The following is a 17,034-nucleotide window of genomic DNA, read 5'->3' on the forward strand; positions in this document are numbered from 1 at the left end:
TGGCTGCAGTAATTAAAGATATTGAGAGAAGTCCATCTCCTTGTATACTTCTCATGAAAGGAGGTAGTGTCTGAATACAGACATGGCAGTCTGCTTGTGGGATCTTACACTGAAACTGTCTTAATTGCTCTTATATTGAGGAATTCAGGTTGCCGACACAGTGATTTTTTCTTAGTACGCCTAAACAAAAGTGACTATTTTCTTCTCATTTGATAAAATTGCAGTAAATAACTGTCCATCTTACATCTCTTGCTATTTACACTTAATAGAATTGAAGAGGTTAATGAAAAACATGGTATGCACCTGACATTTCCCTTTTGAATTTTTTTTTTACATCCCAGTCACTTAAAGAAGATAATCTCAAGTGAAGATATTCTTACAAGACCTTCCAAGGAATATAAGAATTCATTAAATCTGGCCCTAATCATGTTTAATTCACTTTCCTGTCTATAAAAACTGTTTTTAAGAAGTAATGTTCTTCAAGCAAAACTTGGGAATATTTAATCTTTCTTGAATTATTTCTACTTTTAGTCCAAGGAAGACCTTTTGAAGTTAAAGAGATGTTTTTGGAGGACATTTTACGAAGTACTGGGTATACAAACGAAGAGATGGTAAAGTACAAAAAAGAGAAGCAGCAAGGTTGGTGGACTTGTTGATTGTTATGTCTTGACAGTGAGTTTACTTGATTGATTGATTGATTGATTGAACAAGTAAAGTGATTCTCTGTTAAAATTCTAAAGTCAGATTTTTAAATGAGACTCTTAGATGACAGCACGTATCTTTAAAACTCTGTTTTACATTGTTGACGTAAATTGTGATTGAAAAAAGTATTTTTACTTTCAGTGGCTGTATTCTTACTTCTTTTAGTTGATAAATTTTGCATTTTTTCCTAATTATTATGAAGTAGAACTGCATAATGCGTGGGGCTTTGCCCACATGATCACTATAGAAACATAAGATACAATATGCTGACATTTAGGCACAAATTTAAATGTGGCCATTAGAGAATGCAGGATTTTGTGGGTCTTGCACAAAAGTGCTTTCTACTATTAACATTTTTAAGTGCATTCTTCAGACATGGATGCATTTAATGTATTTAGTTCAAGGAGCAGTTGCTCCTTGTTAGTCCTCCAGTAACACTTAAACTAAATATAGGGGATTCTTTTCAATTGATTAAGTATTTGGGTATATTGATTACAATATTTGAGAAATTTTTCTGACAGCTGAAAGTAATTATCTTCATGAGTATTAAAAAATTTTTGAAAAGGCCAATCCCAAAGCTGTAACATGCAATCCTAACTACATATTTATCATGATGCTCAGCTCTGATCACGGTAGGTAGAAAAGCTCAGTTGGGGCACTGATGGCTTCTACTGTTTCTTTTATTGGTATGCAAGGATTAGTTGTTACATGTAAGAGTTATATTACTGCTCTTTGGCATTTCACTTCTGGAGAAACGTCTGAATTGAGAATTGTGTAGAAGCTACTTAGGAATCTCGTTTGGATACAGCAAGTTGCAGGCTTAATGGTTTAAGCAACCAAGTGGTCTTTCTTACCTTGTTCTTATAGTAGATTTTTGCCATGGTGCACTTTAGGTGCCCTTAATGATGGAATTTATATTGGACTGGTAACAATGTTCTAGATTATATAAGAGATCAAACAGTTTAAACTTTGGCATTAGATAATGCAATTTTTTTAAACTGAAATTAATGGATAATTAGGATGGCTGTAAAACTTTTCATGGAAATCCTTTATGTGTTGCAGAAGAAAAACAGCAAAGCACTCTGACTGAGTGGTGTGCTGCTCAAGAAAATAATACTAAGCTGGAACCTGAGAGACCAAGGTTTGTCCCAAGGGCAGCTGAAGAGTGTAGTCTTTTGGGTGATGATGGTGACACAGTATTTAATCAACTGGTAAGTTTTTTCTTTTGTTGGAAAATGTGTTTAAATCTGGTTTAAAAACTGTTTTCCAAAGATACTAGTCCTGTAGAATTTCTTGAAAGGTATTAACATATCTTGTAGATGATTTTTTTGAAGTTATCAAGAACTACTCTAGCCTAAGTGTGCTTTTCACTTAAAATGGTTTGTGCACAACTTCTCTTCAGCTTAAATAGCTGAACTGCCATTGCTTAAAGTACTTGCTTGATACAACAAATGCTTTAACTGGTACCTGAATGCTGGATTTCTGATTGCTACTTGGAAAAGCAACTGTTCAGTTTTTTCATGTGTAATATAGGAGAATAAAGATAAATCTTGGAAGACATCTATCTTTCAATACTGTTTTTCCTCTTCAGACTGAAAAAGATGTGAATTGCCTTGAACTGTGGTTAATAAAAGAAATGGATTCTTGTCTTTCTGACATCTGGTTGCATAAAGATATTGATGCCTTTGCTCAGGTGTTCCATCTCATTTTAAATGAAAATGTCAGTGGTAAGTCTGTCACCTTATAACATACAAAAAAAACAATAACAAATGACTTGAATTTCTGTGGCTGCTTTATCTCCAGTTTCAAATGTTGTTAAGTTTGAATTCTGATGCCTATTGGAAAAGTGAATAGAATTATCAGAATTAATGAATTGTTTAGTTATTTTTTTGTTTGTACTTGTTTTGAAGTATTAACAGATGTTGCAGCGTGTCTAAAGTAGTGTTAAATTCATGCAAACTGAATGGTGGGATGAAGTCAGAAAACAAATTCTCTCTGGCCTAGATTTTAAAAGTCATGTAAGCCACATTCATACCTCATTTAGGTGCAAAAGTAAGAATGTTTTTATCTGGTTTGCTGGTTTATTTGTTTATTTATTTATTTATTTGTAATTCTCAGTTGATTATAGGCACAGTGAAACCAGTGCGACTGCACTAATGATTGCTTCAGGGAGAGGCTTTTTGAGTCAAGTAGAGCAGCTGATCAGTATGGGAGCAAATATCCACTGCAGATCTTCTAATGGCTGGTAAAAACAAACAGACAAACCAAAACACAGATTCATTTGTCAATATACAAATGAGAAAGTTTAAATGTTGAAGAAAATTCTAATTGCTAACTTAATAGACTACTATATGCAATAGTAAATTTTGACATTCAAAGCATTTTCTAAGTTCTGTTTATCACATTTTATTCTGGAAATTATAAATTGCATTCTTAATTCAGAGTCTTAGGCTGTGTGTCTTTTGAAGCGAGAAGTTTAAGAAAGATTTTTTGTGTATTCTGTCAGGATGGCTGTGGACTGGGCTAAGCACTTCGGACAGACCGAGGTTGTTGACCTGTTGGAATCCTACAGGTAAGCTATAACTACTTTGCAGAAACAGTTGAAGGGAAATGTTAAAGGGAAATTGGAATTTTGTCTTCTAATCAGAACAGTTTTTAGCTTTTTATGCCTTTAAATCTGACCTAAATAGCAGGATTTATTTGAGACCAGGAATGATTCAAAAAGATGCTCTTAATAAAAAAAGGGTTTTTGTATTCAGTGTATTTCATTGATTGTGTTTGCAAATCCTAGGTTAAATGTAGTTAGAGTTGTGTAGACTTCTTTCATATTGTTATTTTTTATCATTTTGATATGGGCATTGCTATCATGATTATATGTCTAGGCAGGATATGAATATACTGACTTAGATAAATAGAGATAATGATTCTACTGTGTACCATTTTAATTTAGATGCTTATTTAGGAAACAAACCTGTTGTGTTTTTATCTGTACATTGTTGTATATACATAGTAGCCATATTAAAGAAATTTTATAGAAGTAACATTTACACTAGGTCATTTAAGAATTGGTTTCTGATTACCTTACAGTTATAGTTCAGTTATCGTTTGGTAGAGACCAGTAGTTTTAGAGCACTTTTTAGTGTAGTTTCCATTTGCGTAGTACCTGTTCATTTGAGGAAAACATTTGGGGAAACATTTCTTTTAAATACTTTTTATTTAACAGGTAAACAGGTAGTGTCTTTATACTTTGAATTCTGGCACTTTGCTTATGGCTGTGTTTCAATAAAGAGTAAGAAAAGTGAAGTTATGCTAAAAATTGAAGTTTCATGCTTTGTTGGCTTTTACTTATATCACTGAACAGTAACAGTATTTTGAAGATGCTGTTCTGCTACTCCTTAAAATTTAAATTTGAAAGGAATAGTCTTGTTGGTGTTGATCTAAGTTTACTTGCTGGCTGAATGCAAACCTGAAACAAGCAGCCTTGACTCTGGTCTGTGCATTTTTCTATTTTAGTGCTTCAGCAGGATTTGGAAATCTGGATGAAAGTTCCCTGGTCCGAACAAGTGGTAGTGACCTTAGTGCAGAGGACAGAGAGCTGTTGACAGCTTATCATCACAGTTTTGATGATGAAAAAGTGGATCTTGACCTTATTATGCACTTACTTTATAACATCTGTCACAGTTCTGAGACCGGTAAGTATAAACACAAACTCCCAATAAATGACTGTACTTTCAGCCTTTGGTAAATCCTGCCCTTCTTTTGGAAACACTAAATAGGTAAAACCTTCCAAATGCTACTCTGCACAGTACTGATGTGTATTTTAAGTGAATTTGCTGCTTAACTCTGCCAACGACCTTCTTTTTCAGGAGCAATTTTAATATTTCTTCCTGGATATGATGAGATAGTTAGCCTGAGGGACCGTATTCTATTTGATGACAGGAGATTTGCTGACAATGCATATAGGTAAAGCCTCTGGTTCTTACGGTTGAAGTTTTCATTGTGTCTTTTAAAAATACTTCAATGTACTCTTTGTCTTGCACTAGATACCAGGTTTTCATGCTTCATTCAAATATGCAGACTTCGGATCAGAAGAAAGTACTTATAACTCCACCTCCTGGTGTGCGCAAAATAGTAAGTTTTGAAGGACTTTATCAGATACTGTATGAATCTCTTTTGTCTTTGCTTTTAACTACATTTTTGGTTGTTTTATTTGCAGATTCTTTCTACAAATATAGCAGAAACCAGCATAACAGTCAATGATGTTGTATTTGTTATTGACTCAGGCAAGGTGAAAGAGGTATGATTGGTTAAAACTTTCTGTGACAAGTAAACTTCCTAGTGTTATTCTACAATACATAATAGGTAAATTTTAGAGGACTGTTGTCTTATAGTAGGGTGACAGCTAGTGCATGTCAAGCAACAAAGATCACAGAAGTTTTGACATTTATTTTATGACAAATACTGTAAATAATTAGCTTTTGATAAACCTTGTAAAAACTGTTGTAGATTGATATGCTAATGTACTTTGTAAAAATTTTTAGTTTCTGTTAGTTGTTTTAAACAAGTCCATCTGTTGAGACCACCAACTTTCTGAGACTTAAGAGAACTCTGGGAGTTCCCTTTGTCCTACTATTGTGTCAAGTCGAAATCGAAGCCTTTAAGTTTTTAAGTATTGCTTATGATGAGTTGAATGCCCATTCCCAAATTACATGTGAAAGAAAGGAGATAGAGTATGATGAGGTAGTTTAAGACCTATGTCTTTGAAAATGAAGTTGGATTTCATAGAGATAATGCTAAATTCATAGAGATAATGCCAAATTTCTGGAACTTTGCATCAAATGTAAGAAAATAAGGATGTGATTTCCAAGTATGACAAAGAAGACTTTAATCAATACAACAACATGTTTCTTTCCTGATTTGTGATAATTCACAATACAGTCTGTATCTTTTATTGATTCAAAATTACCTCCTGAGACTAGAAAGAAAACTTCAATTTAGGAAACTGTGGCACAAAGGTAATGCAGAACATGTATTATAAATTCAATTGAAAGGAAGTACTTCAGAGCATACCTTTGTGCCAGAAGCTGCTGTTGTTAGTTCAAATTATTTTTTCTGTTTTTCAAAGAACTTCTGTTAAAAGCTTATTAATAACTTTTTATTTCACGTATCATGGTTAATTGTGGTTTTATGTTCCTTGCTCTGCTTTTATAGAAGTCTTTTGATGCACTGAGTTGTGTTACAATGCTGAAGATGGTGTGGATTTCAAAAGCCAGTGCTATCCAGAGAAAAGGCAGGTAATAAATGCTTCATACTGATTTTTATTTTGCAGATATTCACCATCCCATATATTAAGAGTAAATTGCAAACCTATAGCAGCCACACTGGGTAATTTTCTGGGCTAGTCCAGTGTCATGTTGAACAATGGTTAATACTTCTTCTCAGCAGTAAATGAAGAGTCATGTATTTTCTTGGACTAATTTCCCAAGATGCAGAGAAGCAGCACTCAAGAATGTCCCAGAACTTATATTAGGTCTAGGTTGTTGTCCCCTGTGAAGATAATTCCTCTTTCTGCCATGTAGCACCAGCAGCCTCTGTAACTTGTCTGTGGGCAAAGGACTACCTACTGCTCGTTTTTTATTGATATCTCGGCATCCCTTTTTTAGAAGTGACACTGAGCAGTGATTCTTTATTGACCAGCTCCAGAGTATTCATGACTTTGTATATTCACCAGGATGCTCAAGATCATATTCTTCCCAGCGTAGTGAGTGAGGGCTGAGAAGTTGATGTGTGTAGACAGCAACAAATGCCTGTTTGGAGATAAAATGTTGTCATTATCCTCCAGGTTTTTGAGCATGAATTGTGAGCATTTGCTGTCTCTGTTCCTTCATTCACATGTTTTTGGGTCTTCATTTTACCATTTACATCTAGACTTCTAACTGGGGAATTTGAAGAGGAAGAAACAAAGTTTCCAACTTAGGTTCCCTGTGGCGAAAGATGACTGAGATTTGGATTGATCTCAAGTTAGCAAAATTATATCACTTTATTTAGATAGGTCTTGCTTCTTTTTTTGTCCAGATTTTTCTTATAATAAAATTATAAGTATTTTGTTATAATAAAATTATATAAATTTCCACACTGTCAAAAATAATTAATGTACTGGAAAACTCTTAATTCATATGAGGCACTTCCTCTTAAGAACAAAATTACCATTCCCTCAGACCTTCTGCATTTGTATTCTAAGTTTGTGTTGGTTGTTTTTTGTTTGGTTGGGTTTTTTTAAAAAAGAAACTCTAATTTTCACAGCTTCCCACATTTTATTTTCCAGGGCTGGGCGCTGTCAGCCTGGAGTCTGTTTTCGTCTCTTCAGTAGGCTCCGATTTGAGAATATGTTGGAATTTCAGACTCCAGAACTTCTAAGAATGCCACTTCAGGTGTGTGTTCACTTAGAAGTTAAAAATTCTAAAAAATGTATTATCACCAGACCATACTAATAACTCCAAAAAGGTGTGTAAATATTTCCTCTTTCCCAAACCTTAATAGTATTTTTCTTCTTTTTAATTTGCAGGAGCTTTGTTTACACACAAAACTTCTGGCTCCAATTAATTGTTCAGTTGTTGACTTTCTTATGAAAGCTCCTGATCCTCCACCAGCTTTAATTGTGAAAAATGCTCTGCAAATGCTCAAGGTCAGCAGGGGAATACAATTCAGATGGGAGTTGTGTTGAAGTAGTATTTATGGTTTGGTAACATATCTTACTGACTTTTAATTGTACTGAAAGTCTTGTTCAGTTACTTAAGGATGCTTTGAATTTTTGATTGTTTTCATTGTGTGTGTATGTATTTTTCCATGTTAAAGGAAGGGACTACTGTAAAATCTTGAATTGAAACTAGTTTGACTTGCTTCTTTAGTATTTGGGAGCAAATCCAGGTGATGTAATTAATATCTTTTCTGCTTTCATCGTAAATTAATTTTGCCCTCTCACTCCTTCTTTCCATTTTCCCTACATCCCCACCTTTTTTCTTTTTTCAAACAGGCTATAGATGCCATGGACCCTTGGGAAGATCTCACTGAACTTGGTTATCATCTCACTGAATTGCCAGTGGAGCCACACCTCGGTAAAATGCTGTTGTGCGCCGTTGTTTTGAAGTGCCTGGATCCTGTCCTGACCATTGTCTGTGCTCTTGCCTACCGAGACCCCTTCGTGCTGCCTGCGCTGGCCTCTCAGAAGCGGGCGGCCATGCTGTGCAGGAAGCGTTTCACTGCGGGAACCTTCAGCGACCACATGGTGCTTCTCAGGGCTTTTCAGGTATCCTTGCAGAACAAGGACTGCTCATGCATCGGAGTAAATGACCTACCAGCCAGGCTGGACATAGAGTGGTAGACTATGGCCTTCCTGTATATTGGACTCACATTCTGAGGGACACATTTTCTCAGACTTTTTCAAACCTGATTAAATTCTGTAAGTTCCAGCAGGATGCCACTTTATATCCTGTTACATGGGTAACTTAAAATAGCAACCTTGATCTCTATAATAACATAGTGAACTTAAAATAAATTATTATTATATTTCAGTGAGGGAATGGGGAAAGAAAATCTAGTAGTTAAATAAATCAGATTCGATACATTTACTTTGGTTAATTTTAGTGACATAAATGTAGCTTTTAGAACTCTACATTTTTGAATTTTAGATATTTAAATTAGTAGGCAAATGTGCAAATGTTAAAAAATTATTCTTTTCAGGCATGGCAGAAGGCACGCAGTGATGGCTGGGAGAGAGCCTTCTGTGAAAAGAACTTCCTGTCTCCAGCCACAATGCAAATCATCGCAGGAATGAGAACACAGTTGCTTGGCCAGCTTAGAGCCTCAGGTAAATAGGTTAGAAAAAGTTCTAATGTTATTTTAGAGTTAAATGTTTGCAAATTGTAAGGAAAGTAGTATTTACTTGTTATTTTCCTTCCTAAGTTGAAAAAGACCAGTACATATTCATGCTGGGCATGGGGGAGATGGTAGGTTAAGAAAATGTGGCTGGGGAGTAGCTGGCCTAACTGAAAGCAGCCTGATTGTTCAACATCCTGCTGTCTTACAGTGTGAGACATGTTTCCTTGGGTTTTTATAGTCTAGTAAATTTTTTTCTCAGTTGTTAAAATGAGTTCAGACCCTAGGTTCTGAGGCAGAGTCAGTTAATTTCAGCTCAAGCTGGATATTCCTGGAGAGTGTCCTGAATAATGAAATCCCTTGATCCCTTACTGTCAGTGTGCCTGATCTTCACGTGCCTTGCTTGTTCCTTGCATGCTTCTCTTGATCCAATGGCAGTTCATGGTCTGGGGTCTTCCATTAACTCAGTGTGGGCAGCCCCATCACCTGCTTGTATATTACAGCTTTAGCCAGCCTTGGGCTACTTCCTTGGTCTCATCCTTCATCGAGATATCTTTTACTTCCTCTGCTTAGCTGTTCATGCTAACAAACAGTTCACCTGCACTATATTTAAAGTTCACCTACTCTAGGTTTTGAGCAGGGTCCACTCATGCTAAATTGTAAGCAAGTTGCAATTAAATGACACAATTTCTAATATTTTGTTAGGAAGTATTGTAAAAAGTAGTTTTATTTTGCACTAGTATGAAACCCCTTACCAGGAAGGAGTTCAGTGTGAGGGTTTCTTCTTGGTGCTGTTAATGTTGGCAGTTGTGAAAAATGTAATTAATTTATAGTTTATTTAATTTTTGTTTTTCAAATTCTTTGGAGAAGCAAAATAGGAGATCTTAAATACAAGCAAATATAACACAATTTGGACCTCCTTCTTTCTTCAGGTTTTGTTAGAGCCAGAGGAGGAGCTGATATTAGAGATGTTAATGCTAACTCTGAAAACTGGGCTGTAGTTAAAGCTGCCCTAGTGGCTGGGATGTATCCCAATCTCGTGCATGTAGACCGACGGAGCCTGGTTTTAACTGCACCAAAGGAGAAGAAAGTGCGATTTCATCCAACCTCTGTTCTTAGTCAATCTCAGTATAAAAAGGTAAAGACACTTTGAATGTTTTAGAAAATATTTTTTCTGGCAGGTGGTATAATGAAAAATTGGAGTTGATGTATTTTTCCAGTATTTCAGTTAGTCCTGCTAAGTGTAACAAGACAAAATATTAAAAGAAAAAGCTAGTTGTAGAAGTATTTAGATGAGGTAACAATCTCTGCTCATTGTTATGAAGAAAAAATTCTGCTCTGAAACTGATACTTCTTTAGATCCTCTTTTAAAGCAAAATATCTTTCTTCAAGGTAATAGGATAACTTTTAAGTCTGGTTGAATATACTTGTGCTTTTCTTATTCTTGTGTATGTAAATATTTATGTATTTATTTCTACATTCATAAAGTAGGAGCTAAGTTTAAAATTTATTTTAATGACACATAGATGATAAAATAACCTAGTCTTATTTGCTCCTGCACAGATTCCCCCAGTGAATGGCCAAACTGCAGCTGTTCAGGCACTCCCTGCAGACTGGCTGATATACGATGAAATGACGAGAGCTCACAGGATAGCAAGCATCAGGTGCTGTTCTGTTGTAACACCCATCACTGTGGCTCTCTTCTGTGGACCAGCTAGGTTAGCAAGTAATGCTTTACAGGCATCTTCATCCTGTCAAGGTATATCAGAGTCTGGATTTGGAATGGTTGCGTTCGTATTATACTAGTACGTGGTTTGGAAAACTTATTTTGCAAGTCTATTTTCTACATAATTTGTCTATTTTTTGAAATACAGAGCTATATATAGTTCCTGTATCTGTTCAGGAATAATTTATAGGCTGTGTAACAAATGTCTTGAGTTTTGTGAATCCTTGTAAGTTCATAAGCTTTACGATTCTGGAGTCTCGGAAATTACAGTATAGTTTTCAAAAAAATAAAAAATGCAACCAAAATGTTTAAAGACAGTACTAATGCTGAGAAGTGTAGTATGTATATTTTTTCTACAGCCTAGTTTATTTGATACTTTGAACCAGATGATTCAAACTGAATAATATAGTTACAGTTAACGTGGCAAATAATCATATTGCTTTCAGTTAACACATGCATTTTAAAGATTATTTTCTACTGATAACTTTTAATGCCAATTAGCCATATTTTTAGCTAGAAGTAGTAGACAACTTATTAAATTTCCTTTTTTCATATTTAAATGGCGTGCTGTAAGAATAGAAGCAAAAATAATCTTATCTGTTGTCAATTCTGTAGAAATACTAATTTGAAGTAAGAGTCCAGGCTGACTTTCCTGACTGCTCCAAAACTGTTCCCCTTAAAATAATGTTATTGCTGATTGAATTGCACTTTGAAAAAGGAATCCTAAATAGCCACGTGCATTTATATTTTTTTCTTAATTGTTATACTAAGATAGAAAACATAGAGCAATATGTGGTTTTGCCAACAACAACTTCAGGCAAAACTTTGATAATGGCTTGTTATTGGTGAAGGTGCATGAAAGAGTCAGATCACATCAGTATAGGTGTTTATGTAGTAGGCCTCTTAGGAGGTCTGGGAACCCATTCTTCTAACTGAAGCAAAGGCCTTCCCTGGGATGTATATGCGGAAATAAAAAAGCGTGTTTACAAATGTTTACATTTTAAGTGAAAATTTAGAAGGAAAATTAGCTTATTGCGGGTAATATAGTGATGTTCAAGTTTTTAATGTAAATGTAAATAATACAGAAATGTTAATGCATTTTTTTATACTTCATTTAGGAGACAGGGTATCCAGTGATAGCAGTGACAGTGAGATGGAGGACAGAACAACTTCTAATGTATCATTACTGAAGCTAGATGAATGGCTCCACCTCAAACTGGACTCTGAAGTACGTAATCTATCACTTCCATGCTTGTTTTGTGTAGAAGAATATTTATGCCATACCATCCTAAAAAGATTCTTAAAACAGTTGAATATCCAAAAATTTGCTGTAGGAATGGCTATTGTGATCCCTTCAAGTGTCTCAAATTTACAGGAAAACACACTAACTTTTAGTTAACTTTTATTTCATGAATTCAGTAAGAAATATGGAAAACACACAAACATGGACTCAATCTTCTTTTGCCCAGGCTAGTCATTTGCGTGAATTCACATATTCAACATCCGAGTTGTAGGGTTTCCTATGGATTGATACAACCTGTAACTCCTAAATCTTGCACCTGTGAGCAAAAAGGAAGAAAGAACTGCAAGTGTTCATCCTTCTTCCTCTGTCATGGTGCGGCTGTCCTGCATATCACACTGGGAAGCAGGAGAGCCTCAGCAGTCAGCTGCTGTTGGATTTGCTTGGGAAGCAATTTGGGTATCTGATGTTTTATGATTTCCAGCCTGGCAGTTTGATCCATTTCCATAAGTTGGGAGATTCTAAATAAACTGACAGACAAAAGAAAATGGCTGTAGGGAGGAGCAGGGTGCAGGAGTAGTGGCTGTGTAATGGCTGTGCTGCTGTTTGTGGTCACCTGTATTGCCTGTGTGGTGTTGTGCCAGCACACAAGACCTTGGCTTGGGCTGGGTTAGACAAAATTTGAGCAGGAGTCGAGAGAATAGTAAAAATGGCATATTGTGTATTTCCTCTTCTGAGAGGATGACTTAAGTTGCTTGACTAAAATGGAGCCCCTGAAACGGGAGCTGCTGAAAGAAAATTGCTGTCAGGTTTTCTAAAAAGAAGAAAAGAGCCTCAACCTTTGAGGATACAAGTCTTCTGGTTATTGCGAAGCTCTGATGGTGTTAGAAGGTAGAGTAACCAGAGGTCTTTTCCATCAAGTATGTCTGAAGAGCCCATAAATACAAATTGAACTGGCAGGAAGGGCATTAGACATGAAAAGACTGCTTTTAAAGAAAAGATAAATTTTTAAAGTGAAAAATGAAAAATCCTGTGTGTTTACAATAGAATTTTAAGTTTTGTGCAGTGCAGCATGAAATGGTTTAGAAATTATCTTGGACCTGAGGAGAGAAAAGATAGCAGCATAATTTAAATGTAAGGTTTTCTTCCCCCCTGAGCCATTAGCCTTGCCTTTCAGTTTGCCAGAATGCCACGGGCTGCCTGATAGGAAAGACGTAGGATATCCTTTGCCTAACTGATATATTTTTTATTAGTCTTTAACAAAACTGCAATTCATTACAGGCTGCTGGCTTGCTGTTGCAACTCAGACAGAAGTGGCATAGCTTATTTCTGCATCGCATGCGAGCTCCTTCTAAATCGTGGTCGCGAGTTGATGAAGCAATTGTAAGAGCAGTTGTAGCTGTTTTAACTATTGAAGAACAGTCTGCACGTTTGCAGCAGCCTTCAGGAATTGGTCAGAAACCAAGACCTGTGGTTTCTGAAGATTGTCTTGTACCATCTACATGGAGGTCAACTAACACCAGGAGAAGTACAGCAGAAACTGAATTCTCTGACTCTAATGATGAAAAGTAAGATGTTGAAATCTTCCAGAGACTGTAGCTTGTAATTTATTTATCTGTAAAGACATCACTTGAATTTCTGCTAGCTTTAAGAAGAAAGAAACAATATAAATACGGCTGAAAGCTTTGATACTGCCCTGTGCTGAGTTGTTAGTTGTGATTTCATTGAGAATTATTTATTACATATTCTGGCTGTTTGGGAAAGCAGTCGGAAATAGTATCCATGAGTTGTACTCCTTGGGAAGTAGCAGAAGAGGTTTAACCATTACAGAGTGAATGCATCCTTTTTTATTTAGTGTTTAATATGTTTTGGAATGACTAGTATATATGGTCATCTAGTAGGCTGATATGTAGGTATAAATTATTCTGTGCCCTCTTGAAAAAGTCAGGGTCTGTTGTGTATCTACCTTTACATTTTAGAGTTCTGATGAGGTCTACACGTCAGCCAAAGAAGTACAAACGAAAAAATATTTTACACTCCAAACAAACTTCAGATGAGAGGTCAGATCGATCATCAGTGAAATCTGCAGACAGCAGTAGCTTCCCTAGCCCCTGTGCTAGTCCATCTTCTCCAATGTCTGGGAAGGTACAGTTCTTATAAACATATTACCCTGCTCTTCAAAATTAATAGAATCTCTTGCAGATATCTTTCAGAAACTATCAGGTATTGTACTGATAAATTAAGAACCTAACTTAGATTTTCATTGTTAACAACCACATAATATTTAGTTTGGAATCAAAACTCACGAATCTTTGTTCTAAAAGCTATTCAAAGTAGGAAAAAAAATCAATTTTGAGGTGTTTGGTTGTTTTGTTTTTTTTTTTTTTTTTTTTTTGAAACTTGGTATAATAAACAGTGACAGTGTGTACAATACATGCATTTCTGAATTCTGTGGAATCTGTCTTCCTCTGCTTCTGTTATAGCATACTGATTCTCTTTAAGTTTTGTGTTATCTGCAACATTATGACTGCTTAGCAGTTTTTTTGATGATTATTTATTAAAGCATACATTTTTTGTGAGGTTATTTTCATAAATCTTCCTGTATTTTTTAAATTCAGCCAGTGTAACAGGGAGAAAATTTGTTTCCTGAAAATGGAAATGCAAGTGTGCCGCAGGCTACAGTCTAGGGTGATTAATTTTGTGTCGTCTGAAGTTGTCTCAGACTTCAAAAAATTGTAATTAATCACTAGACTGTGTAGGCTTGTTCTGCCATAATAGTTTTCTGCCCCTCATGAATTAATTATAATTTTGAAAAATGCTTAAAAATGTAAAATAGATGTAAATATACTTTCAATGCAATTCTGACAGGAGCAGCTGATAGTATATTTCTTGTATAACCTTGGAGAAGAGAGGAAAAACTCCTTGAAAGGTCTGTCTGCATGCGTGCAGAACTTCAGAGCTAAAACTTGGTTTATTTTATTTATTATTTTATTGTAATTTTTGTTATTGTATTATTATTTTTATTGTATTATTATTTTATTGTATTTATTAATTTAATTTAATTCTTTCAGGCTCCCGAATCACCTTCACCAAGACAAAATAAGCCAGTTCGGTACTTTATAATGAAAAGCAGCAACTTCCAGAACATTGAGATTTCTCAGCAGAAGGGTATCTGGTCCACTATGCCAGGCAATGAACTTAAACTGAATGGAGCCTTTTGGCAAAGCAGCGTGGTTTACTTAATATTTTCTGTCCAGGGGTCTGGACACTTCCAGGTGAGTCCTTAGCTAATTGAGTCCTCAGCTGTTGGTAGTGGTTGATGGTTTAGTAAAGTGCAGCAAATGGCTGTGTACAGTATGGAGAGCTTTGCTTATGACTTCTCACTCCATAATTAGTACTGTGCCAATGTCTCTGATTGCTGAGGAAGAGTACTTCATTCTTCTCCAAAGTAGTCCCTTTTAATGAACTCGATTTTTCCCTCAAAGGATAAAACTAGGTTGTCTCCAAACATAGTGAGTCAGGGTAATGTTTCTACCCTACATAAATGCTTTAAAATGGCAGCAGTGGAACAAACAAAGAAATCCATACAAAGCAGGGAATTTCTGACTTTTTCTCTGCATGCCAAAATAAATGTTGTAAGTGAAAAAGAAGATACAATCAAGTCACAGCTTTCTAAAGCCAGGAAACTCATGTGTCTTTAATGCAAGTTTTAATAAAAACTGTTCTGCTGGAACTGTAGTTTCTCAAAGTTAGGAAGCTGGAAAGTCATGGCCATGTTTCTTTCCGAACTGTCTTGAGTTCACATTTAGTGAGGTATTTGTCAGCAGTTTGCTGACATATTTGTGGCCAGTTTAAAGCTAAAGACTTGGCCTGCTAGTACAAAGTTGCAGGTTAACTATTTTGTAGAGCCTGCTAAACTCAATTGCTCCAAGTAAAGAAAGTTCAATTTATCTCTTTATATATTATAAACTATAAATAGAAGTCAGCTAAACTTAAAATTTTATGAACCAGTCCAAACATAGAGGTATGGATGATACCACTGAAGGATTGTTCTGAAATGTATGTATGTGTACAGTGATTTGGTAAATGCAAATGCCGTATTGGAAAGTAATTTTCAGCGTGCCGTTTGAATCTGAAAATGGGCTGTTGTACTGGTGTTCTTAGACAAGAGAGCTGGGAGGGGAGGACGCACTGAACTCAGGATGTAGGTGGATTATGTTGCCTTGCCCTTCCGGTTTTGACAATGCACTTATCTTCATGGGGACGTGAGATTAACATTTCTAATAATATTTTCTTGCCTCAGGTGTCTCTACTTCCCACCTGTGTTTTTCCCTGTTCCTTTTATTAATTTTCATTTATTTTCATTTAAGGCTTGAGCTGTCTAGGGCTGTATGACTTACAGCAGCAGTGTGTGCTGGTAACCTTAGGCAGTGCACTGCATCTCTTGGACTCCTAAGTCATAACTGGAGTAAATTCACCTGAAGAGTTGATACATTGTGCATGGTCTGGGTTTATTTTTGTTTTGTTTGGTGTGTGTGTGTTTAAAGGGTATCCTTAAATAAATTGAAGGCAGTCTTGGATTTGTGTTTTCTTTCATTTAATTTCTGAATACTTGTCTTGTTGGAATTTCTTTCAGCTTCATTAAAAAAGAAACTTTAAGCAGCTTTAATTTATTTCTTTGGAGAACAGCTCATTTTTAATTGTATGTGAATGTTTGTTAACAAAGAGGGCATAAGGGAAAGAGGGATGGAAGGACGGACGGAAGGAAGGAAGAGATGTTTGAAAGAATTTTGTACAAGTAATGAGGAATAGCTAATGGGCATAGAACATTCATCTTGATACCTTGCACTTTTTACAGCAGCTTTTCAACCTCTTTATAAAGCCGCTTGAATGTTAATTGTGAAAGATTAATTGAAAGGTATCCTTTATGCTCCTATTCTAGAAGGTATATTTGATGTGGAAAAAACAAATTATACTTCTAACTTTCTAGGTGTAAACATTTTGGGAGATCCAGCTTCATGTGTGTGAGTGTTTGAATCAGTCACTGAAACTAATTTGAAAGTTTCATATGAAGTCCACTCATTTGTTTAATTCCAGCATAGATAGATATGCTCTCATTATGTCCGTTCTTTAATATTTAAATTTTTCTTCCAGGGTTTTGCTAGCATGTGTTCATCAATAGGGTGTGAGAAAAGTCCGGACTGGGGATCTGCTGAACTTGGAGGTGTATTTAAGGTGGAGTGGATCCGAAAAGAAAGCATTCCTTTCCAGTTTGCACATCATTTGCTCAACCCTTGGAATGACAATAAGAAAGTACAAATAAGCAGAGATGGCCAGGTAGTTATTATTCTCTTCTAAAGCCTTCTTTACTTGGTGGAACTGTGTTTTCTTCATTAGCTTGTTCAGCCTTGAACTCATCTGTGTTCATGTACATATTAATGTGAATCACAGTTCCTTGGAGCGCATTGTAGCTTCAGCTAATGCATAATTA

General features: G+C 35.7%; 1 protein-coding gene across 1 annotated transcript in view; it reads left to right on the forward strand.

Moving 5' to 3' along the window:
- Nucleotides 1-17,034, forward strand: part of LOC102066741 (3'-5' RNA helicase YTHDC2) — a 30,624-nt gene that overhangs the window by 10,523 nt on the left and 3,067 nt on the right. Inside the window, exons 8-28 of the mRNA XM_014271551.3 lie at nt 532-639; nt 1,765-1,913; nt 2,294-2,429; nt 2,821-2,947; nt 3,209-3,274; nt 4,216-4,394; nt 4,569-4,665; nt 4,746-4,833; nt 4,919-4,999; nt 5,914-5,996; nt 7,028-7,133; nt 7,268-7,387; nt 7,736-8,008; nt 8,443-8,569; nt 9,510-9,715; nt 10,141-10,336; nt 11,422-11,531; nt 12,825-13,111; nt 13,523-13,688; nt 14,615-14,818; nt 16,698-16,880. Coding sequence (XP_014127026.1) covers nt 532-639; nt 1,765-1,913; nt 2,294-2,429; nt 2,821-2,947; nt 3,209-3,274; nt 4,216-4,394; nt 4,569-4,665; nt 4,746-4,833; nt 4,919-4,999; nt 5,914-5,996; nt 7,028-7,133; nt 7,268-7,387; nt 7,736-8,008; nt 8,443-8,569; nt 9,510-9,715; nt 10,141-10,336; nt 11,422-11,531; nt 12,825-13,111; nt 13,523-13,688; nt 14,615-14,818; nt 16,698-16,880 — 3,092 coding nt within the window. The remainder of the gene's footprint in view (nt 1-531; nt 640-1,764; nt 1,914-2,293; nt 2,430-2,820; nt 2,948-3,208; nt 3,275-4,215; nt 4,395-4,568; nt 4,666-4,745; nt 4,834-4,918; nt 5,000-5,913; nt 5,997-7,027; nt 7,134-7,267; nt 7,388-7,735; nt 8,009-8,442; nt 8,570-9,509; nt 9,716-10,140; nt 10,337-11,421; nt 11,532-12,824; nt 13,112-13,522; nt 13,689-14,614; nt 14,819-16,697; nt 16,881-17,034) is intronic.

The sequence above is a fragment of the Zonotrichia albicollis genome, chromosome Z, assembly GCF_047830755.1.
Source record: "Zonotrichia albicollis isolate bZonAlb1 chromosome Z, bZonAlb1.hap1, whole genome shotgun sequence".
NCBI lineage: Eukaryota > Metazoa > Chordata > Aves > Passeriformes > Passerellidae > Zonotrichia > Zonotrichia albicollis.